The 25,046-nt window shown below is 38.8% G+C and overlaps 1 protein-coding gene across 5 annotated transcripts in view; it reads right to left on the minus strand.

The window, feature by feature from the left end:
- LOC126253482 (serine/threonine-protein kinase dyf-5) overlaps window positions 1–25,046 on the minus strand; it is a 318,570-nt gene that overhangs the window by 199,949 nt on the left and 93,575 nt on the right. For all 5 annotated transcript variants that reach the window (XM_049954847.1, XM_049954846.1, XM_049954849.1 and 2 more), the window contains one exon: window positions 19,401–19,522. In XM_049954847.1, the coding sequence (XP_049810804.1) occupies window positions 19,401–19,522 (122 nt within the window). The remainder of the gene's footprint in view (window positions 1–19,400; window positions 19,523–25,046) is intronic.

A 25,046-nucleotide genomic window follows, 5' to 3' on the forward strand; every position in this document is an offset into this window, starting at 1 on the left:
ATTTCATCGATAATTAATGAAAAGCTGCTTCAGTTGTAAAAATTTCACTAAGCACATCCGATCGGTATTGGCCCTTATATTAGACCATTTTCAAGTGTATCTGAAAGTTATGTTGTTTGATGATGCTTCTCTACAGCTTAACTTTCAGGCACACCTGAAAAGGCCTAAACCTGTCATGTGGACTTAATAAAGTTCTTATTAGCAACTGTAGCCACTTTTTAACTGAATATACAGTTGCAGAATCAGGCACCCTCTTACCACTGCTGAGTGCAACTACTCCTTTATTGCTGTTTCTTATAGCTAAACTTTATTTATTGTCTCTAATTTCATCACTCAAAATGATTAGCCATTCATCATCCACTAGGTTGCCTTGCAGTCTATTGCTAAGCATTGTAACTTTAGTCTCTACCAGTTTCAAATTCACGTTTAAAAGAAGCTTCAAACTTATAACTGTCTTTAAACCCTTCATTCATTTGCCTTTATTAGGGCTTATATTTTCATTAATTTCACTGTACTCTTCACTGTTATTACATTCATAACCTGATCAATACCATTAATACTTTTCATCATGTAGATTGTTTTTAAATCTCTGTTTAACAAAGACATAATTAACTGGTATTTTACTGTCTTCCCAGTCTCTTTGACAAGCAACTTCTTCTTTTGTATTTTCGAACAGAATATTTACTATTGCTAACTAAAATTTGTCACACAATACCAAACTGTCAACATGAAATGTAGGAAGGGGAAAGAGAAGGAAAGGGAAAGGATGAGTGGCTAGGGATTGTGGTAATGCAATGGCAAAAGTTGAAAATTTGTGCTGGACCATGCAGTAACTTGGAAATTTGAGTCGATAAGGGACCATGTCTGGATGGCCAAAGTGGTTAAGGCAGCTGCTCATAAGAAGCACATTGCCACTAGGTCCAACAGAGCAAACCCCACTCAAACACATACAATACAAAAAGCCTTCTTTCTGTTCATATCAACCTTGTTACAACTACTTTTTTTTTACTTTGTTTTAAGATTTTGTCCCTTTAATTTGCAGCTGTAACGAATTCAAGTAATATACTACAATCGAACAGTTAAATAATTTACTTACCAAGCAGCAGCACGTGAAAATACACAAAAAAATTATTGAAGTGTACAAGCCTTCATAGCCAGTGGCTCCTCCTTCTGGTGGAAGTGTTGAAGAACAAGATGGAGCCACTGGCTTGTACGTTTCCATAACTTTTCTATGTGCTTTCTCTTGACATAACTTAGTGGGTATATTTTTTATCCATTCAATTATATTATATTTCCAAAAACTGATTATTTTCATGTATATACCAGACTCAGTAATAAGCATACAGCACCTCCTTTGAGCAATGTTGACAAGCAACAAAGATGCTCACACAGAATGTATGTAAATGTATGGATGGATGAATTTAAAATTGCTGGGTGCTAAACATCCTGGTCATCAGTGCCCTTACACAAGATCGTAGTACTGGTAAACAAGGAGTATTTTTGTTAAAACAAAAAGCAAAGATCATATAATGATACCCACAGCAATAGAAATGGCACATGGAAGTCCCAGTAGGCCTAGTCATAATGCTGTCACAAGTTAAAAGAATTAATAAAACAGTGGGAGTCAGTAAGAAATCTAACTGTTCATGGGAATAAAAGAATGAGGTAGCCACTAAATACACATTAAACTCTCTGTGCATTTAAACTTGGCAGAAGTCCTGATGCCACATAAGGTGTCAACAATTGTTCTGCCACTGTTCTGTCATCACCTAAAATGGAGGGTAAGTCCCTCGGTAGACCAAAGGCTTCCCTCCTATCTGTATACAACACATAGGATGTTAATACAAGGTGTACTGTGAGTATGATGTAGTAAACACTGCATTCCGGTGGATCTTCTAGCAGCAAGAGATATGCATGCATCAAAAAGCAGTGGGCAGTGCGAAATTAAGTGAGGATCACTTTGTCCCTAGGTTAGTTCAAAAGAAGTGTCCCATGACTGAACAGTTGGTTTGACCGACAGCAGCTTTTTGTTATCCACTTCCAGTCACTGCCTTTCCCACTAAGCAAACACTCACCCATGACACGACAGCCTGTAAGTGACTTGAAATGTTGTATTTTCCCAGCACTCTGTTTTCATTGCTCTGTTGGCTTCACCATTCCCCTTCAATACTCTTGAGTCCAGGGACCCAGTAGAAGGCCACCTGTTTCTTCTGCATGTGCAGGATGTGGATAGTGTCGCAGACAGTTTGAACTGGCCTATCTGCTATGAAAATTGGCTGAATAGCCTGCAGAGCATGACGAGAGTCAGTGCAGGCAAGAAACTTCCCTCTACCAAGAAGTCTCATATGCCCCAGTGCGTTCTTGACCATCCACAGCTCTGCATAGTACATTAAAAGTTGCTTGGCCGGCGGAGTTTAATGGCAAAATGTGGGAAGATAACAGAACACCCAACATTGTTCATTTGCTTCATCCATCAGTAAAAACCACCATGTGCTCTGGATACTACAAAATGTCATTAAAATCTCATTCTAAAACTAAATGCAGAGTGGAGAGCTTGTTCTACTCTGCCATGCCCAAGATAAGATAAGATACTTTATTGTCACATAACATGTTTTTATACAATCATTCGATTGAGAACATTGGTGACTCGTCAGTCTTTAACCTAAGTTGTTACAGTATTTTATATACTACAGGAAATACATCATACATGCATTGCTTATTATAATAAAAATACAACATTATATTTTAAATCTTTTCGTAACTCACCCAATCATTACGATAGCCTTCACACACCTATATGAAGTATGGATGTACTGAACGGGATACAAACCGCCATATAATTCTATATATAAACATGAATATACAGTGAATGTGTATACTTTGTATCTATATGGCTTCAAAAGTATACCATTTGTACTTGCATCTTTACTCCCTATTCCTATTTATAAATTCTTCTAAAGTATAACATTGCTTTTATTCATTTAGAAATTCTTCTAGACTATAATAACATTTGCTTTTTAGGTATGTGCCAATGGTCTCCAATGTGAATTCCCCAAATACTGACCTTATCTTATTTCTGATCTTCAGAGCCATGTAATATGGAGTATTTTCATATACTGTGAGTTGGTGACAAGGTAGCATGTATTTCAATTTATGTCTAGTTTCATAGGCATGTGTGAATGTATTTCCTTCAAACAGATGTGAGTTTTTCTGTTCAAAGAGAAGTATTTCATGTATGAAGATGGAAGGGATTGTCATGAAGTCCAGGCATTTGAATAGTGGTTTGCATGAATGTCTACTATTGGTTCCTGTCATTGCTCTGATTTTTTTTAAGATTTGAAGGAGGTTTGTCTTTTCAGCACCCCAAAATATTATTCCATATCTTATAACTTATAAGTGTTATGAAATACGCGTGGTATACAGTTTTCTTCACTGTTAAATCCGTTACTTTGTGTAGTATCCTCATTGCATAAACTAAACTATTTAATCTCTTCAGTAAACTGTCCACATGGTCGGTCCATTGCAAGTTTTTGTTTAAAGTTATCCCAAGAAATTTTACAGAATCAACTGTGGTCAGTTCTTTACCTGAATATTCTATTTGTGATAGACATTCAGTAGTTTGTTTGGTCCTGAAGTGTATGATTTGGGTTTTTTCAAGATTTAATTTCATAGCATTATCTTTTATCCATTGTTCAAGTTCTTGTAGAGTTTGTTTCATGGTCCTTACCAATTCGTCAGTGTTTTTGCAGCAGACTACAGCAGTTGAGTCATCTGCGTAAAGTATTGTATCTGTATTTACTTTGCTAGGCATGTCATTTATGTAATATAAGAACAGAAGTGGTCCTAATATCGAGCCCTGGGGCACGCCTGCTTGAATTTCTTTCCAGCTAGAGCAACTTTTCTCTCCCTTTTGACGTATCACCACCCTTTGGTATCTGTTTTTGAGATAAGATGAAAACCATCTTATAGATTTTCCATGGAAGCCATAGGTACCCAATTTTTGGAGCAGTAGCTTATGGTTTACTGTGTCAAACGCCTTTGAGAGGTCACAAAAAATACCAGATACACTTTGTTTGTTGTCAAGGCATTTACTTACTTTGGAGATTAGTTCATTTACAGCTTGTAAAGTGTTTCATCCCTTCCTAAACCCATATTGGTTATTGAGAATAATATTACCTTCCTTATTGTACTTTTCTAATTGATTACATACTATTCGTTCAACTATTTTAGAGAAAACTGGGAGTATAGACACTGGGCGGAAATTTACTAAATCATCTTGTTTTCCCTTTTTGTAGGTTGGACAGACTTCAGCATATTTCAGTCTGTCTGGAAAGCAGCCCTCATCAAATGATTGGTTTATTATTTTACAGAGTTGAGGTGCAATGCTGTCACTTCCTGCCTTTATGATATTGGGCCTGTCAATCACTCAGGGAGGGGATCTGTGCCATCCCCACTTGAGAACTGGTATGTCTGCTACACCAAGGAATCTTCACATGAACTGAAAAAAAGACCTTAGCAGTCCTGTGACCACTAAACATGCACTGTATGCGATGTTCAGCTCAAACACCAACAACATGACAGTCGGAGATGGCTCATCATGAGAAGTTCTCACCAAATGCTAAGAAGTGGCTCACCAGGCTCTGCACAGAGGCTAGGAATTAGACTGGTTCTAGGCACCTGTGACCAGCCTAATTCCTGCATGATTGACAGCATCCAACATCTTTAAATGAGAAAGCCTAGCTGATCCATACACTATGCTGCCATAGTCAAACCATGTGTGGACAAAGGGGCAAACTACTATAACCTACATCCTTATCAACTTGCTTACTGTTCTTGAGCCTTGTTATCCTTCTATAATTATTACCCTCTAGACTTATCTTTACTATGAAATTGATGATTCCTTGTTGGCTCAGGATGTCCTACAACCATTCCCTCCTTTTTGTGATATTGCATCAAAAATCTCTTTTTTTCCCAAATTTGGTTAAGTACCTCCTGATTAACTTTTTCAGAAATGTAAAACTAAGCAGTTCGCAAAATAAAAAAAAATAATAATAATAATAAAAAAAACACACAGTTCCTATGACAACAATATCAACAAGTCACAATTGGAATCAGTCAATTCATACAAATATGTGGGTGTAACAATTTGCAGTGCTATTAAATGGGGCTATGGTGTAGGCTCGGTTGTAGGTATAGATGGTGGCAGACTTTGGTTCATTGGTAAAATACTAGGGGAATGCAATCAGTTTGCAACAAAGATTGCTTACAATAAATTGTGTGACTCTTCCTAGAATAATGCACAAATATTTGGGATCTGTAATGAATAAGACTAACATGGGATTTTGAATGTATACAGAGAAGAGCAGCTCGAGTGATCATAGATTCTTTTGATCCATGAGGGAGTGTCACTGGGATGCTGAAGAAACTGAACTGGTAGATACCTGAAGATTGATACAAAATTTTCCCAAGGAAACATACTAATAAAGTTTTAAGAACCAACTTTAAATGAACAATGTAGGAACATCTACAATCACCTATGTATTGCTCCTCTAAGGATAGTGAAAAAAAGACTAGCTTAATTACAGCACACACAGAGGTGTGTATATAGTCATTCTTCCGCACTCCATATGTAACTGGAACAGCAAGCAGCCCTAATAAATGGTATAATATGTAGTGCACTCTGCCATGTTTTTCAAAGTGATTTGCAGAGTTTGGATATGTCTAATCTTCAGTACTCCTTTGTAACACCATATACACTGACAGAAAAAAAAAATACTATTTATTTTGGCTGGAGCAACAGTCATTGTAAATTTTTTGAATTATGCTACCACCGTTTGACTGTAATAACTTTTATTTTATTGTTGTTGTTGTTGTTGTGGTGGTGGTGGTGGTGGTGGTGGTGGTGGTTTTCAGTCCAGAAACTGGTTTGATGCAGTTCTCCATGCTACTCTGTACAGTGTAAGCTTCTTCATCTCTGAGTAACTACTGCAACCTACATCCTTTTGAATCTGCTTAGTGTATTCATCTCTTGGTCTACCTCTACATTTTTTACCCTCCACGATTCCCTCCATACTAAATTGGTGATCCCTTGATGCCTCAGAAAATGTCCTACCAACCGGTCCCTTCTTTTAGTAAGGTTGTAATACAATTTCATCTTCTCCCAATTCTATTCAGTACCTCCATCATTAGTTATGTGATCTACCCATCTAATCTTCAGGATTCTTCTGTAGCACCACATTTCAAAAGCTTCTATTCTCTTCTTGTCTAAACTATTTATCCTCCATGTTTCACTTCCATACATGGCTACACTCCATACAAATACTTTCAGAAAAGACTTCCTGACACTTAAGTCTGTACGCGATGTTAACAAACTTCTCTTCTTCAGAAATGCTTTCCTTTCCATAGCCAGTCAACATTTTATATCCTCTCTACTTTGACCATCATCAGTTATTTTGCTCCCCAAATAGAAAGCTCGTCTACTACTTTAAGTGTCTCATTTCCTAATCTAATTCCCTCAGCATTACCTGATTTGACTACATTCCATTATCCTCGTTTTGCTTTTGTTGATGTTCATCTTATATCCTCCTTTCAAGGCACTGTCCATTCCATTTAACTGCTCTTCTAGATCCTTTGCTGTCTCTGACAGAATTACAATGTCATCAGCAAACCACAAAGTTTTTATTTCTTCTCGAGGGATTTTAATTCCTACTCCAAATTTTTCTTTTGTTTCCTTTAATGCTTGGTCAATATACAGATTGAATAACATCAGGGATAGGCTACAACCTTTTCTCACTCCCTTCTCAAGCACTGCTTCTCTTTCATCCCCCTGTACTCTTGTAACTACCTTCTGGTTTCTGTTCAAATTGTAAATAGCCTCTCGCTCCCTGTATTTTACCCCTGCCACCCTCAGAATTTTAAAGAGAGTATTCCAGTCAACATTGTCAAAAGCTTTCTCCAAGTCTAGAAATACTAGAAATCTACCAGGGTCATTCAATAATTAAAGAGACAAATTGGTGTGGACAAAATCTTTTATTTTATTAAATAATACACTTTCTACTTTTCAATGTAATCCCCTTGAACATTATTCACTTGTTCCAATGGGCTACAACCTTTTTTGTTCCAGCTGCAAAAAACTCTTTATCTTGATGTTTGAACCAATTTCCCACAAACTGTTTCACATCCTCGTTATCCTGGAAACTCTTCCCATTAATGCCCCCTTCAGTGCACGAAACAATTTAAAATAACTAAGTGTTAAATCAGGAATGAGGCAGTACTTCCAGCCTATTTAGTTGATAGTTTCACTGGTTAGTTGAGCAATATGTGGGCATGCATTGTCTTTCTGAAGAATCACACTTCTCCTCTGAGATTCACGTCATCTCTCTCTCATGGCTAGCTTCACCTTGTTTAAAAGCAAATGTGAATAGTATTGGCTGTTCATTGTATGCTGCTCTTCAAAACAAAAAAACTGGTCCTTAAGCATACCAAAACACCATCAGCATAACTTTTCCTGCTGATACTTGGGTTTTGACAGGTGAGTTGGTGTGCTTCTACTCCATGCTTTCTTTTTGATTCTGGCTCATAATAATGAAACCAAGTTACATCTCAAGTTAAAATTTCATTGAGGAGGTGCTCACCTTCTCTTTCATAACATTCCTTTTGCTCTGCGCACACTCTCAACCTTGTTTCCTTGCGTAGGCATGTCAACTCCTTTGGGACCTATGTTCTACATGTTTTGCAGTACTTCAGCTTGTTACAGATAATGTTAGGAACTGTACCAGTAATAACTTGAACCATATCAACTATAATTTCCTCAGTCACACAGGGTCGGCATGAATAATGTCATCAGTTTGACTTTCAAGTGAGGGAGTTGAAACTGCAACTTGTGGGCCAGAATGTTGTTCATCAGTCACCGAGTTGCGACCATTTTTGAACTGCTCTACCCACTCGTAAAACTTTGCACGATTCATACAATCTTCACCATAAACTTTAGACATCCTACAGTATATATTCACTGGTTTCTCACCTTCAGCAAGTAAAAAACCAATAACAGAACGTTGTTCAACTAATGCGAATGTTTCAAGTGGCCTTGTCATCTTGAAATGTATTTTTGGGGTTATAAACAAAACAATGTTAATGTACCAGCTGATCAGGGCTCATCCCAATGGTGCCAACTTAAAGCCCTAAAAGTACCAAACTTTCCCTACTAACAGTTTTTTCCCCAGACCAATTTGTCTCTTTAATTATTGAACGACTCTCATACCTTCTAAGATAAGTCGTAGGGTCAGTATTGCCTCGCATGTTCCAACATTTCTACAGAATCCAAACTGATCTTCCTCAGAGGTCAACTTTACCAGTTTTTCCATTTGTCTGTAAAGACCTCATGTTAGTATTTTGCAGCCATGACTTATTAAACTGATAGTTCAGTAATTTTCACACCTGTCGACACCTGCTTTCTTTGGGATTGGAATTATGATATTTATCTTGAAGCCTGAGGGTATTTTGCCTTTCTCTTACATCTTGCTCACCAGATGGTAGAGTTTTGTCACGGCTGGCTCTCCCAAGGCTATCAGTAGCTCTAATGGTATGTTGTCCACTCCAGGGGCCTTTTTTGAGTTAGGTCTTTCAATGCTCTGTCAAATTCTTTACGCAGTGTCATATCTCGCATCTCATCTTCATCTACGTCCTCTTCCATTTCCATAATATTGCTCTCAAGTACATTGCCCTTGTACGGACCCTCTATATACTCCTTCCACCTTTCTGCTTTCTCGTCTTTGCTTAGGACTGGTTTTCCATCTGAGCTCTTGATATTCATACAGGTGGTTCTCTTTTCTCCAAACGTCTCTTTAATCTTCCTGTAAGCAGTATCTATCTTACCCTAGTGATACATGGCTCTACCTCCTTACATTTGTCCTGTAGCCATCCTTGCTTAGGCATTTTCCACTTCCTGTCAATCTCATTATTGAGACGTTTGTATTCCTTTTCGCCTGCTTCATTTACTGCATTTTTATATTTTCTCCTTTCGTTGATTAAAATCAATATCTCTTCTGATACCCAAGAATTTCTACTAGCCCTAGTCTTTTGACCTACTAGATCCTCTGCTGCCTTCACTATTTTATCTCTCAGAAGTACCTATTCTTCTTCTACTGTATCTCTTTCCCCTGTTCTTGTCAAATGTTCTCTAATGCGCTCTCTGAAACTTTCTATCACCTCCGGTTCTTTCAGTTTATCCAGGTCCCATCTCCTTAAGTTCCTTGCAGTTTCTTCAGTTTTAGTCTACAGTTCATAACCAATAAATTGTGTTCAGGGTCCACATCTGCCACTGGAAATGTCTTACAATTTAAAACCTGGCTCCTAAATCTCTGTCTTACCATTATATAATCTATTTGAAACCTACCGGTGTCTCCAGGCCTCTTCCACATATACAACCTTCTTCCATGATTCTTAAACCAAGTGTTAGCTATGATTAAGTTATGCTCTGTGCAAAATTATACCAGGCAGCTTCCTCTTTCCATGAACCACTGTTGTACAATCCAGATTTGGCCTTAGGCTATTTTCAAGAAGAAAAACTTATTTAAATGTCAAAAGACATCAGACTACTATGAAATACAAGTCCTTGACACTTAAATAAGATTTTTTGCTTGAAAATGCTGAACACACGCATGCAAACACGCATGCATTGTGTAACACAGGTGCCAGCTGTCAGTTTGTGGGATGGAGTTCCATGCCTGTTGCACTTGGGCAGTCAATAAAGGGATGGTTAATGCTGTTTGTGAGTGATGCTGGAGTAGTCATCCAATGATGTCCCACATGTGCTCAACTGGAGACAGATCTGATGACTGAGCATGGCAAGACAACACGTCAACACTCTGTAGAGCATGTTGGGTTAGAATAGTGGTATTTGAGTGAGTGTTATCCTGTTGGAAAACATGCTGAAATGCTGTTCGTGAATGGTAGCACAACAGGTCGACAAATTTGCATTCTAGGTCTGTGGGATAACCATGGGAGTGCTCCTGCTGTCATGCAAAATTGCACCCCAGACCATAACTCCAGGTGTAGGTCCAGTGTACCTAGCATGCAGACAGGTCGGTTGCAGGTCCTCAAGAGGCCTCTTTCGAAGCAAAACACGGCCATCACTGGCACCGAGGCAGAACAGGCTTTCATCAGAAAACACCACAGACCTTCACCCTGCCCTCCAATGAGCTCTCACTTGACACCACTGAAGTCGCAAATGCCGGTGGTTTGGGGTCAGTGGAATGCACGCTACAGTGCATCTGGATCAGTGCTGTCCTTGAAGTAACCAATTTGTAATGGTATTCTCTGTCCTGTAGTGCCAACTGCTGCTCAAATTTCTGCTGCAGATGCAGTACGATGTGCTAAAGCCGTACACCAACAAGATGGTCTTCACTACTGGTAGTGCCACATGGCCATCCAGAGCCTGGTCTTCTAGTGACCGTATGTTCTCACTACCACCGCTGCCAGCAATCGTGTAGAGTAGCTACATTCCTGCCAAGTCTTCCTGCAGTATTGCAGACAGAACGTCCAGCCTCTCATAGTGCTAGAACACGACCTCATCCAAACCCAGAGAGGTGCTGATAATGGCATTTTTGTTGCCTTAAAGGCATTCTTGACTATCACTACAGCCAATATAAATGTAACTAACACTCACAATTGTTATAGAGTGTATATAAAGCAAGATTAATTGAAGATTAATTACCAAAAAACAGAATACTTGACTAATGATTCAGATGAGCTTTACATTGAAGGAAAGAAAATCAAAAAGATAAACACTTTCTGTTATTTGGGATCCATTTTAGAAATCGAGGGAAATCAGACTCAGAAATCAATAAAAGAATTAGTAGCGGACGGAGGGTCATTGGGATGCTTAACTCAGTCTTATGGAGCAGGAATGTAATGAGCAGAACTAAAAAATTAATATACAAATCCATATTAGAGAGTGTGGTTCTGTATGGAACGGAGACCTGGACAATTAACATGAAGCACATTAAAAAATTACAAGCTCTAGAGATGGACTTTTGGAGAAGATCGGCAAGAATCTCCAGGAAAGAAAAGATAAGGAACACCGAAGTAATAAGGAGAATGGAAATAAAAGAAAGAATATATGACGTAATGGATAGGAAGAAATTACAGTGGTACGGGCATGTACGACGAATGGAGGAAGCCAGAATACCAAAATTGATACTGGAGTGGGAACCGGAGGGGAGAAGAAGAAGAGGACGACCTGTGACCACCTGGCTCCAAAATGTACAGCACACAATGAGGAGAATGGGCGCAGAGGAAGAGGACACGCAAGATCGAAACACCTGGAGAAATATTTTGAGAGTATAGTTTAAGAACGTTTATTGTTTGTATTGTCATTTCCAGGTAAATTATTATGTTGGAGATAAGCCTCTGTAATGAGGAAAAGCTCAAAATAATAATAAATATAAAGCAAACCTGATCTGCATCCTCATAGTGGTACTACTAGCTACTAGCGACACTCTTACGTGACTGGTGCAAAATTGGAACAGACATCATACTTCTGATGTAGAAACATGCCTACCAACTTTCAGTTATGTTGTACAATTCCTTCTTGGTCTTACAATTTTTTCCTGTCAATGTACATTTCCAAAGTCTGTAGTCTCTTCTTGTCTGGACTACACATTGTCCTATTTCACATCTGTACAAGGCTACACTCCATGCAAATACATTCTGCAAAGGCTTCCCATAACTTAAATTTATATCAACCATTATGAAATTCCTTTTTTTTCAGAATTGCTTCTATGCCATACCCAGTCAGCAGTTTATATCCTCTCTTCTTTGGCCATCGTCATTTATTTTGCTGTCCAAATAGCAAAGCTGATCTATTACTTTTAGGGTATCATTTCCTAATCTAATTCCTTCAGAATCGTGACTTAATATGACTACATTCCATATTTACTTAAGAATGCTGAAACTTAAAAAATAACTCAAGTTGGGGGCATGTAGAAATGTGAAGCTGGTATGTGAAGGGGACACACAGTGACCAATGGGAACAACATTTTTTAAATAGCTAGTCTGTGGCATTTATATATGTATAGGACAAGATAAGCAGCGATATAAGGTTCTTTGTTGATGATGCCATGGTGTACAAAAAGGTGTCATCATGAGTGACTATGGGGTATGCAAGAAGACTTAGATGGAATTTCTAGTTGTTAATTAATGGCAGCTTGCTCTAAATGTGTAAAAATGGAAGTTAATGCAGATGAGTGTGGAAAACAATACTGTAAGGTTCAGATACAGCATTAGTAGGGTGCTGCTTGACACAGTCACATTAATTAGGTAAATATCTAGGCATAATGATGCAAAGCAATATGAAATAGAATGAGATGTCATGCTGGTAGTAGGGAAATAAAAGCTTGACTTCATTTTATTGGGATAATTTTGGGAAAGTGTAGCTCATCCATAAAGCAAATGGATAGTGCCACCCATTCTTGAGTGCTGCTCACATGTTTGGGATCCCAAACATATCAGATTACATCTACATCTACATATATGGACACAATGCAGAGCACACTTAAGTGCCTGGCAGAGGGTTCATTGATCCACCTTCTGAGCTCTGATTTCCCTTATTTTATTATGATTATCATTTCTCCCTGTGTAGGTTGGCATCAACAAAATGTTTTCGCATTTGGAGGAGAAAGTTGGTGATAGAAATTTCGTGAGAAGATTCTGCCGCAACAAAAATGCCTTTGTTTTAATTATGTCCACCCCAAACCCAATAACGATGTACTCCGTTAACAATATCTGGTAAGGATCACAGACTGCGCAGCAGTACTCCGAAAGAGAATGGACAAGTATAGTAGATCTGTTACATTTTCTAAGTGTTCTGCCAATGTAACTTAGTCTTTGGTTTGCTTTCAGTCTTCGCTTTACTTTCCTCCAACACTTTCTATGAGTTCTTTCCAATTTAAGTTTTTCATAATTATGATTCCTAAGTATTTGGTTGAATTTGCAGCCTTTGGATTTGACTAATTTATCATGTAATCAAAGTTTAACAGATTCCTTTTAGGACTCATGTGGATTACCTCACACTTTTCATTATTTAGAGTCAATTGCCAATTTTCACACCAAACAAATATCTTTTCGAAACTATTTTCCAATTTGTTTTGATCTTCTGATAACTTTACTAGGTGATAACAGCATCATCAGCAAACAACCTAAGACGGCTGCTGAGATAGTCTCCTAAATAATTTATATAGATAAGAAACAGCAAAGGGCCTTTAACACTATCTTGCGGAACATCAGATATTACTTCTGTTTTACTCAATGACTTTCTGTCAGTTACTACGAAATGTGACCTCTCTGACAGAAAATCATGAATCCAATCACATAACTGAGATGATATTATATAAGAATGCAATTTCTCTACAAGCCACTTGTGTGGTACAGTGTGAAAAGCCTCCTGAAAATCTAGAAATACAGAATCAGTTTGAAATCCCTTGTCAATAGCACTTAATACTTTGTGTGTATAAAGAGCTAGTTGTGTTTCACAAGACTAATGTTTTCTAAATCAGTGTTGACTATGTGTAATAGACCATTCTCTCTGAGGTAATTCGTAGTGTTCAAACACAATATATGCTTCAAAGTCCTGCTGCTTATCACCGCTAATGATATGGGCCCATAACATAGAGGATTACTCCTATTTACTTTCTTGAACATTGGTATGACTTGCGCAACTTTTCAGTCTTTGGGTACAGATCTTTCATTGAGCAAACAGTTGTATATGATTGTTAAGTATGGACCTATTGCATCAGCACACTCTGAAAGGAACCTCACTGGTACACAGTTTGGACTGGAAGACTTGCTTTTATTAAGTGATTTAAGTTGCTTCACTACTCTGAGGATATCTACTTCTAAGTTACTCATGTTTGCAGCTGTTCTTGATTCAAATTCTGGAATATTTACTTCGTCTTCTTTGGTGAAGGAGTTTTGGAAGGCTGCATTTAGTAACTCTGCTTTGGCAGTAATGTCGTCAGTAGTATTTCCACTGCTATTGTGCAGAGAAGGCACTGACTGTATCTTGCCGCTATCATACTTTACATATGACCAGAATCTCTTTGGATTTTCTGCCAGATTATGAGACAAAGTTTCGTTGTGGAAACTGTTATAAGCATCTTGCACTGGAGTCCGCCCTAAATTTTGAGCTTCTGTAAAAGATCGCCAATCTTGGAGATTTTGCATTCATTTCAAATTGGTATGCTTTTTTTTTTGTTGTTTCTGCAACAGTGTTCTGACCCATTTTGTGTACCATGGGGGATCTGCTCCATTATTTTCAATTTATCTGGTATAAATCTCTCAATTTCTGTCAATACTAATTCTCTGAATTCAATCCACATCTGATCTACACTTACATTGTTAATTTGGAAGGACGGCAGGTTGTTTCTCAGGAAGGCATCAAGTGAATTTTCATCCACTTTTCTGAATAGGCAAACTTTTCATTTATTTTTGGAGGATTTGGAGGTTAAAATATTCAATCTCGCTATGAGAACCCTGTGTTCACTAATTCCTGTATCCATTTTGAGCATCGAGGGAGGTGGCGCTGTGGTTAGCACACCAGACTCGCATTCAGGAGGACGACAGTTCGAACCCGCGTCCGGCCATCCTGATTCAGGTTTCCCATGATTTCCCTAAATTGTTTCAGGCAAATGCTGGGATGGTTCCTTTTAAAGGGCATGGCCAATTTCCTTCCCCATCATTCCCTAACTGAATGGGACCGATGACCTCACTGTTTGGTCCTCTCCTCAACCCAACCAAACAACCATTTTGAGCTCATTATAAGCTCAGGTTTATTTGCTGTTAACAGATCAAGTATTTTTTCACAATCATTTACTATTCATGTGTACACATGAACCAAATGCTCGAAACAATTTTCAGAGAAGCATTTAGCATAATTTCAGATGATGTTTTATGCATACCTCTGGATTTGAAAATGTATTTCTGCCAAAATATCTAGGGTACTTTAAAGTCACCACCAACTATAATTAATGGGAGACATTGAAGCACTTCAGAGGCAAGCTGGTAGATTTCTTACACGTAGGTTCAATCAGCACACAAGTATTTTGCAGATGCATCATGAACTCAAATGAGGATCCCTGGAGGAAAGTCAGTGCTTGTTTCACCAGGACTATTGCAGAAATTTAGAGGACCATCATCTGATGTAAACTACAGAACGATTTTACTGCCACAAAGGATAGATGCAGGAAATTAGGGCTCATACAGAGGCTTTTAGACAGTTATTTTTCCCTCAGTCTATTTGCAAGTAGAACAGGAAAGGGAATGATTATTAGTGGTACATGGTACCCTGTGTCGTGCACTGTAGCTTGTGGAGTATGTGTATAGATATAGATGAGGAAACAAGTGGTCATTGCCACTTGCTGCACAATGCTATTTCATTAAAGAAGGAGTAGTGGACAGGAGAGCACTGCATGTGTGCATATGACATAAGCTGGCTGTCCACAGGCATGACTTTCTTAGATGCGCATTGCCCCCCACCAGTATTACTGTAAGTCAGCCTTACATGTTGAAACACCCGATTTGCATGTTGTCATGCCAAATTATGTGTAACTTACGAAAGTTGAAAAAGTTGAAAGGCATTCTACTTTCTCGCATGATGTCGCTTTCTCCACCATTGCATATGAGTGTCAGCAACTGCCAGGAGGTGGATCTTAAACAGCACAATAGGAGTATCATTCTAGCATTCAGCCATGATCACTTACAGAGTAACACATCATTTGAAGTAAAAATGGAAATGCTGTGTGGCTAGGGCCTCCTGTCAGGTAGACTGTTCGCATGGTGCAAGTCTTACGATTTGATGCCACTTCGGCGACCTGCATGTTAATGGGGATGACACGATGATGATAAGGACAACACAACACCCAGGCCCTGAGTGGAGGCAATCTCCGACCCAGATGGGAATCGAACCCGGGCCATTAGGTATGACATTCTGTCACGCTGACCACTCAGCTACTAGGGGCGGACATCATTTGAAGTGATGAAATGGATTAAAAAATATCAAAACTAACAGTGTCAACTTACTCAGGTTCGTGTTAATACAAGTACTGTTAAGGGATTTTCATTATTTCAGTACAACGACAGCTTTTTACTTTAGTCGCTCAGTGTGAATGTTATAGGGAAATGGTAATTTATTTGTGGATTTAGGGATTTAAAACTACTCTTGCTTCTCACAAAAATCCAATGCAAATATGACAGTGTTCATACTGGCACTATCACTGAGTGATGACTGTTCTGCACAGTAGTGCAATGTAGGGTTACAAAATTAAGTACCATACTAGTAAAAAAAACACATATTTACAGCACCTGTGGCCTGTCAGAACCTTGACTAACTCTGAAAATGAAAACAAAGCTGAACTGTTGAGACAAAAACCTTACTTTCCCATGTAACTTCAGTGTATTATAGATAACATAAAAATTTAGAAATAGTGCTCTTCAGAATATAATATGTATATTGCAATGACTCCTATTGCCAGATACTTCAATATTGCTTGCAATTTAAAGAAAGCTGGCATGGCATTTCACATACTTGTATTAGACTTTCGTACAGATTTCAAAATTGATTTTATTCATTTAAATGAAATTTCGTCATCGTCAGATAACTCCCTCATGAATGAACTTGATGTTCCCATACGATTCCTTAAGATACCCACATTCGGGAGGACGACGGTTCAATCCCGCGTCCAGCCATCCTGATTTAGGTTTCCTGTGATTTCCCTAAATCACTCCAGGCACATGCCAGGATGACTCCTTTCAAAAGGCACAGCCACTTCCTTCCCCATCCTTCCCCAATCCGATGAGACCAATGACCTAGCTGTCTGGTCTCCTCCCCCAACACAACACAACCAACCTTAAGATGCCAATTTCCATAGCTCTCTGGCTAAAAGTTGTGCAACTCCCATATGAATAATTTCACTTGTCACCATCTTGAATGTCGCATAAGTAGCATTTCCAGCTCAAGCATGTGGAAACACTAGCGTGCATGTAAGGGCAGTGGTGGGGGGATGTACATGTAAGAAATTCTTGCTGATGGAAACCCAGCTGTATGGTTGTATCAGCTCAGGGGTGTTTTCATGTTCATTCCAACCTTTGGCACTGAGATATGATTCCTAGCTACAGTACGATGCTCAGCTGGGTTCACAGTCTGAGAAGAATGTCACTGAAAAACTAGTGGTATAATAAAACAGTGTAATAGCAAAAGGAATAAACAAACAACGTGTAAAATTACATCTTACAAATCACAACAACGATGTTCAATACAACCAAAAATATATTTACAAAATGCCCAATACTGTTATTCTTAGAAAAAGTCAGCACAAAAATGATTACTTGTGAGCAGAGAAACATGCTCCTTTTGGCTAATTTGCAGATGACACACTGTCAGGCCATAAAACAGCACAACAGCATGCTAGTGCAAAAAAATCAATGCTTTAAATGATGCACCTTCAGGTAAGCAGTTACAAGAGATCAGATGCATACATTGTGGGTTTAAGAAACTTCCTGGCAGATTAAAACTGTGTGCCCGACCGAGACTCGAACTCGGGACCTTTGCCTTTCGCGGGCAAGTGCTCTACCATCTGAGCTACCGAAGCACGACTCACGCCCGGCCTCACAGCTTTACTTCTGCCAGTATCTCGTCTCCTACCTTCCAAACTTTACAGAAGCTCTCCTGCGAACCTTGCAGAACTAGCACTCCTGAAAGAAAGGATATCGCGGAGACATGACTTAGCCACAGCCTGGGGGATGTTTCCAGAATGAGATTTTCACTCTGCAGCGGAGTGTGCGCTGATATGAAACTTCCTGGCAGATTAAAACTGTGTGCCCGACCGAGATTCGAACTCGAGACCTTTGCCTTTCGCGGGCAAGTGCTCTACCATCTGAGCTACCGAAGCACGACTCACGCCCGGCCTCACAGGTAGGAGACGAGATACTGGCAGAAGTAAAGCTGTGAGGCCGGGCGTGAGTCGTGCTTCGGTAGCTCAGATGGTAGAGCACTTGCCCGCGAAAGGCAAAGGTCCCGAGTTCGAGTCTCGGTCGGGCACACAGTTTTAATCTGCCAGGAAGTTTCATATCAGCGCACACTCCGCTGCAGAGTGAAAATCTCATTCTGGAAACATCCCCCAGGCTGTGGCTAAGCCATGTCTCCGCGATATCCTTTCTTTCAGGAGTGCTAGTTCTGCAAGGTTCGCAGGAGAGCTTCTGTAAAGTTTGGAAGGTAGGAGACGAGATACTGGCAGAAGTAAAGCTGTGAGGCCGGGCGTGAGTCGTGCTTCGGTAGCTCAGATGGTAGAGCACTTGCCCGCGAAAGGCAAAGGTCCCGAGTTCGAGTCTCGGTCGGGCACACAGTTTTAATCTGCCAGGAAGTTTCATATCAGTGCACACTCTGCTGCAGAGTGAAAATCTCATTCTGGAAACATCCCCCAGGCTGTGGCTAAGCCATGTCTCCGCGATATCCTTTCTTTCAGGAGTGCTAGTTCTGCAAGGTTCGCAGGAGAGCTTCTGTAAAGTTTGGAAGGTAGGAGACGAGATACTGGCAGAAGTAAAGCTGTGAGGCCGGGCGTGAGTCGTGCTTCGGTAGCTCAGATGGTAGAGCACTTGCCCGCGAAAGGCAATGGTCCCGAGTCCGAGTCTCGGTCGGGCACACAGTTTTAATCTGCCAGGAAGTTTCATATCAGCTCACACTCCGCTGCAGAGTGAAAATCTCATTCTGGAAACATCCCCCAGGCTGTGGCTAAGCCAGGTCTCCGCGATATCCTTTCTTTCAGGAGTGCTAGTTCTGCAAGGTTCGCAGGAGAGCTTCTGTAAAGTTTGGAAGGTAGGAGACGAGATACTGGCAGAAGTGTGTGAGGCCGGGCGTGAGTCGTGCTTCGGTAGCTCAGATGGTAGAGCACTTGCCCGCGAAAGGCAAAGGTCCCGAGTTCGAGTCTCGGTCGGGCACACAGTTTTAATCTGCCAGGAAGTTTCATATCAGCGCACACTCCGCTGCAGAGTGAAAATCTCATTGTGGGTTTAGGCATAAAATAGAGGGGTTATCAAATTTTGTGTGATATTGTTACACTAACATGAATGAGAGCTGCAGAAACTGACACACAGATAGCAAAAAAGTTATGGATGATATAAAGAAAACATTATATTCTGTAGAAAAGATACTAACCACTCACAATAGCAGAACGTGTAGAACTTATTGTAGTAGATAATAACTTTCAAGTAAGGTGTAACATTATCATAAATGTAATCATCATCAAATATCTCAGAAATTCTTAACATACGGATTTTAAAACTACGATATTGCCAGTGATCAGCAAGGGGTAAATTAACCTCTAAGTTATTATATTGTACACAATTTTTACCTGTCTTTCATTAGTTGGTATAAATTTTCTTTCATATATTCAAAAACAAAATATAATGTATCATTTTCTCTTATAACCTCTTTTAGTTTAACAACATTGGCATGAGAAAGTTTCTTCAGTGACTGAAAAATAAAAGAACAGATATTTAGCATCCTATAGTTTGATACAATGTGCACAATATCTTGTAAAAATGATTTGAGAAAATAAAAAAAATATTGTAAATAGGCTTGGTCATAACTTTCTAAAAAATACCAAATTTTTGGTATTACCATTCTGTCACAAATCCTCGCCTTCTTTAATATATATACATATATTTTGCTCTCATTATTATTATTATTATTACTATTATTTATTTATTTATTTCACTGTGGCCTTCTAGGACCATACAAGTCTTGTTACTTTTGGCAGTGAACTTTGCATTCTCTGAACCTCAGATTATTATAGTTATTATATTATTATTATTATTTATTTGTTTCACCCTCTAAGGAGCATGTGGAACCATTAATTAGCACTGGTCTTCTTAGCTTTCTTGTTGTTCTTTTCTTCCCAAAACTTCCTCATCCTTTCACTATGGGTCTGTCTTCTTTCTTGTGTCCATGCGTTTTTCAGTTTCAGATTCTTTTCTGTCTGGTTTTTGGTTGTGAACTTATGAGAGTTGATTTTCTGTCTGTACACAGTCCGGGTGGTTTATGGTGGGTCAATACAGAGTTCCGTGAGGTCATTTTGGGTTTCTGTTAGCCAGCATGCCCTTGTTTGGTGCGGTCCTTTGACGATAGGGAAGATTTTCTCGGTCATTCTAGAGGCATCCATTCTTGTTAAATGTCTGTAGAATTTCAATCGTTTTTTCCGTGCAACTGCCGTGAAACATTCTGTCTTTGAGTACAGTTCTTCAGAGCTTTTGCACATCCAGATACCATAAGGAATCTTGGGTCCAAATATTTTCCTGAGTATCTGCCTTTCCATTTTCTCAATGTCCTTGATATTGATGGTTAATGATGATGTTTCAGTTGCGTAGAGCATTTCTGGAAGAGTGACTGTATGATAGTGGAGAAGTTTGGCTTAGGTGGATAGTGATTTCTTATTTTATGTGTTCCAGGTCATTGTATAAGCTTTACGTTCTGTGAGCTACTTTTTCATTGCCAGTGTTGCTGATCATGTTGCTAAGTACTTGAAGTACTTAACTTGTTTGATGTCACCATATTTTGTTGCAAGTGGTTTCAGATTTGAACTTTTGGAGTCCTTGAATTGTGTTTTCTCGAAAGAAATTTGGAGTCCGGTTTTGATGGAAACATCATGAAGTTTCTCGATGGTATATTTGGCTTCCTTGGGAGTCCACATAATTATTGCTAGGTCATCAGCAAAAGCAAGGTATTTTATGTTGATTCGTTTGTCCTTTGTTCCCATATTTATTCCAGGTATTTCTTTCTCCCACATCTTGATAATCTTGTCCAGTTCCAAGTTAAAGAGGAGTGGGGGCAACCCATCACCCAGTCTCACTCCTGTCCTAATTTGAAAAGGTTCGGAAATTTCTTCCATGAATTTTACTTTTGAGGTTGTGTCTGTTAAATTCTGCTCAATTAATGAAGTAGTTTTGTTATCTACACAATATTCACGAAGTGTATTGAACAAACTGTTGCAATGAATTGAGTCGTATGCTTTCTTGAAACCTACGAAGCTGACTACTGTGCGGTTCACTGACGGTGTTGCAGTATCATCCTCAGGTTCAAGATCTGTTCTGCGCAGGATCGATGTGGGTGGAAGCCTGCCTGACATTCACTAATCATATGTTCTGTCTGTTGTTCTAATCTGTTGAGAAGAGCATGAGAGCACTTTGTAAGTGGCTGGTAGGAGTGAAATGCCTCAATAGTCGTTGGGATCAGACTTGTCGCCCTTTTTGTGTAGAGGGTGAATCAAAGCATTGTCCAATCTGCTGGTAAGACTCCACTTACCCATATATTTTCAATGACAGTTTTTAGTCTGTCAATCAAGAGTTCACCTCCAATCTTGAGCATTTCGGCAATTACACAATCTTCCCCTGGTGCTTTGTTGTTTTTCAGATGTAATACAATGTTTTTTATCTCCTCATGTGTAGGTGGAGTTGAGTCCTGGTTTGGGGTCACAACATGGAAGTCAAGTTTGTCTGTTGGTGGTTCGCAGTGGTGTGACTTCTCAAAATGTTATTTCAGGATTTCTCAGTTGACCTTTGTGTTCATCTCAAGTATTCCATCAGGGTGCCGAAAGCAAAGATTGGGTGGCTTGAAGATTGCTAGTTCTTCCCTAAATGTCCTATAAAAGTTGCTCATGTTGATTCTTTTAAAATCATTATCAATTTCCTCTAATTGTTTGTGATGGTATGTGTGTTTAATTTGTCTGGTGGTTTTAGATGTTTTCTTCTGTGTTTCCGAAAAGTTCTGCCAATTCTCCAGTGTTTGATGGCTGTGTAAATCTTCCAGGCTTGAATATGTGATTCAAGTGCTCTGTCACAGTCCGTTGTCTACCATCTGTTTTTCCTTTTTTCCGTGGTGGTGGACTGAGTTTTCTTGATGACTGCTGGATGGTTCCAAGAAGCTCTTCCCATGTTTCTGTGTCAGTATTTAGAGATTATGCAAACTCCTCTGCATGTTCTTTTAGGTATTCTGGATCAGTGCACAGCAGTTTCGATTTTCAGCACTTCTTTCGATTAGGTATGAAGCAGATTTTGACTTGTGAGAGGGGGTGAACGGACTCCATGAAACCTTTGCGTATCCTCACATTCTTGATTTCTGGATAAAATGTTCTAGTTATTGCTACATGGTCAATTTTATATTCCCCAATGTGGTTGTTTAGAGATTTCCATGTAGTCATTTTCCTTTGTGGTTTCTTAAAGTGAGTGGGCATTATTTGTAGGTTGGCTATCCCACATATGTTGATTAAGCAATGTCGATTGGTGTTCGTCGTTTTGTCTACTGAAAAATTCCCAGTTATATGTCTGTGTTCACATTCACTGCCAATTTGCACATTGAAATCTCCCATCAGGACTTTGACGTGGTGTTCAGGGATCTCAGTGAGTACACGCTTGAGATATGACCAGAACTTCTCCACTTTGTTTTTGTCAGGATCATTATTGATTAGAGCATGTGCGTTTACCAGTGTATATGCCTTATTAGCACATTTAACTGTGAGTACAGAGAGGCATTCAGAGGGTGGCAAGAAGTCTATCACGGAGTTCTGGATACTTTTATGCATGACGAATGCCGTTCCTAACAAATTTACGTTACTATTTTTCAGTTTGATTGCAGGCTTTCCTTTGTAGACTAGATAGCCATCGGAATAAAAGTGATCACAATCACGAAAACGTGTTTCTTGTACTCCAAGTACACAAATCCAAAATCTATCACAAGTATCTGTCAGTATCTTGAGTTTTCCTATTTTAGTCAGTGTCTGTACATTCAGTGTACCAATGAATTGCTTTCACTTTGGTTTAAGGAGTTTTGGGAAGCTCCAACTCTTTCCTGCATGATGTCCTGGTCCCCGAGAATCCGAATTATTGTTTCTCTTTCCTGTCTCAGACGTTATGTCTGGTTAAAATGGAAAGTGACGCAGACCTTGATCAAGCGTGACTTCCTTTTAACTGTACGGTATATGTTACATTGCATTTAGGAACTGTTGGGTAACTGAACATGTATCAATAATTACAGATTTCTGTAGTTGTATATATACGTTTGGATGTAGCTGTATTGCGTTGATGTACTGGTGGATATTGTGTGGTATGACTCCTGTAGTTGATACTATAATTGGTATGATGTCAACTTTATCCTGATGCCACATGTCTTTGACTTCCTCAGCCAGTTGGATGTATTTTTCAATTTTTTCTCCTGTTTTCTTCTGCATATTTGTTGTATTGGGTATGGATATTTAGATTAGTTGTGTTAATTTCTTCTTTTTATTGGTGAGTATGATGTCAGGTTTGTTATGTGGTGTTGTTTTATCTGTTATAATGGTTCTGTTCCAGTGTAATTTGTATTCATCATTCTCCAGTACATTTCGTGGTGCATACTTGTATGTGGGAACATGTTGTTTTATTAGTTTATGTTGTATGGCAAGTTGTTGGATGTATTATTTTTGCTACATTGTCATGTCTTCTTGGGTATACTGTATTTGCTAGTATTGTACATCCGCTTGTGATGTGATCTACTGTTTCTATTTGTTGTTTGCAAAGTCTGCATTTATCTGTTGTGGTATTGGGATCTTTAATAATATGCTTGCTATAATATCTGGTGTTTATTGTTTGATCCTGTATTGCAATCATGAATCCTTCCATCTCACTGTATATATTGCCTTTTCTTAGCCAAGTGTTGGATGCGTCTTGATCGATGTGTGGCTGTGTTAGATGATACGGGTGCTCGCCATGTAGTGTTTTCTTTTTCCAATTTACTTTCTTCGTATCTGTTGATGTTATGTGATCTAAAGGGTTGTAGAAGTGGTTATGAAATTGCAATGGTGTAGCCGATGTATTTTATGAGTGATTGCTTTGTGTATTTTGCTAGTTTCTGCTCATTCTAGAAAGAATTTTCTTAAATTGTCTACCTGTTCATAATGTAGGTTTTTTATGTCGATAAATCCTCTTCCTCCTTCCTTTCTGCTTAATGTGAATCTTTCTGTTGCTGAATGTATGTGATGTATTCTATATTTGTGGCATTGTGATCGTGTAAGTGTATTGAGTGCTTCTAGGTCTGTGTTACTCCATTTCACTACTCCAAATGAGTAGGTCAATATTGGTATAGCATACGTATTTATAGCTTTTGTCTTGTTTCTTGCTGTCAATTCCGTTTTCAGTATTATTGTTAGTCTTTGTCTATATTTTTTAGTTCTTCTTTAATATTTGTATTATCTATTCCTATTTTTTGTCTGTATCCTAGATATTTATAGGCATCTGTTTTTTCCATCGCTTCTATGCAGTTGCTGTGGTTATCCAATATGTAATCTTCTTGTTTAGTGTGTTTTCCCTTGACTATGCTATTTTTCTTACATTTGTCTGTTCCAAAAGCCATATTTATATCATTGCTGAATACTACTGTTATCTTTAGTAATTGGTTGAGTTGTTGATTTGTTGCTGCCAGTAGTTTTAGGTCATCCATGTATAGCAAATGTGTGATTTTGTGTTGGTATGTTCCAGTAACATTATATCCATAATTTGTATTATTTAGCATGTTGGATAGTGGGTTCAGAGCAAGGCAGAACCAGAAAGGACTTAATGAGTCTCCTTGGTATATTCCACGCTTAATCTGTATTGGCTGTGATGTGATATTATTTGAATTTGCTTGGATTATTAAGTGTGGTTTTCCAATTTTTCATTACTATGTTTAGGAACTGAATCAATTTAGGATCTACTTAGTATATTTCTAATATTTCTAGTAACCGTGAGTGGGGTACACTATCAAAAGCTTTTCGGTAATCAATGTATGCGTAGTGTAGCGACCTTTGTTTAGTTTTAGCTTGATATGTCACCTCTGCAGCTATTATCAGTTGCTCTTTACCTCCTCATGCTCCTTTGCAACAGCCTTTTTGTTCTTCATTTATAATTTTGTTCTGTGTTGTATGTGTCATTAATTTATGTGTAATGACTGAAGTTAATATTTTGTATATTGTTGGTAGGCATGTTATGGG

The sequence above is a fragment of the Schistocerca nitens genome, chromosome 4 (genome assembly GCF_023898315.1).
Source record: "Schistocerca nitens isolate TAMUIC-IGC-003100 chromosome 4, iqSchNite1.1, whole genome shotgun sequence".
NCBI classification, from domain to species: domain Eukaryota; kingdom Metazoa; phylum Arthropoda; class Insecta; order Orthoptera; family Acrididae; genus Schistocerca; species Schistocerca nitens.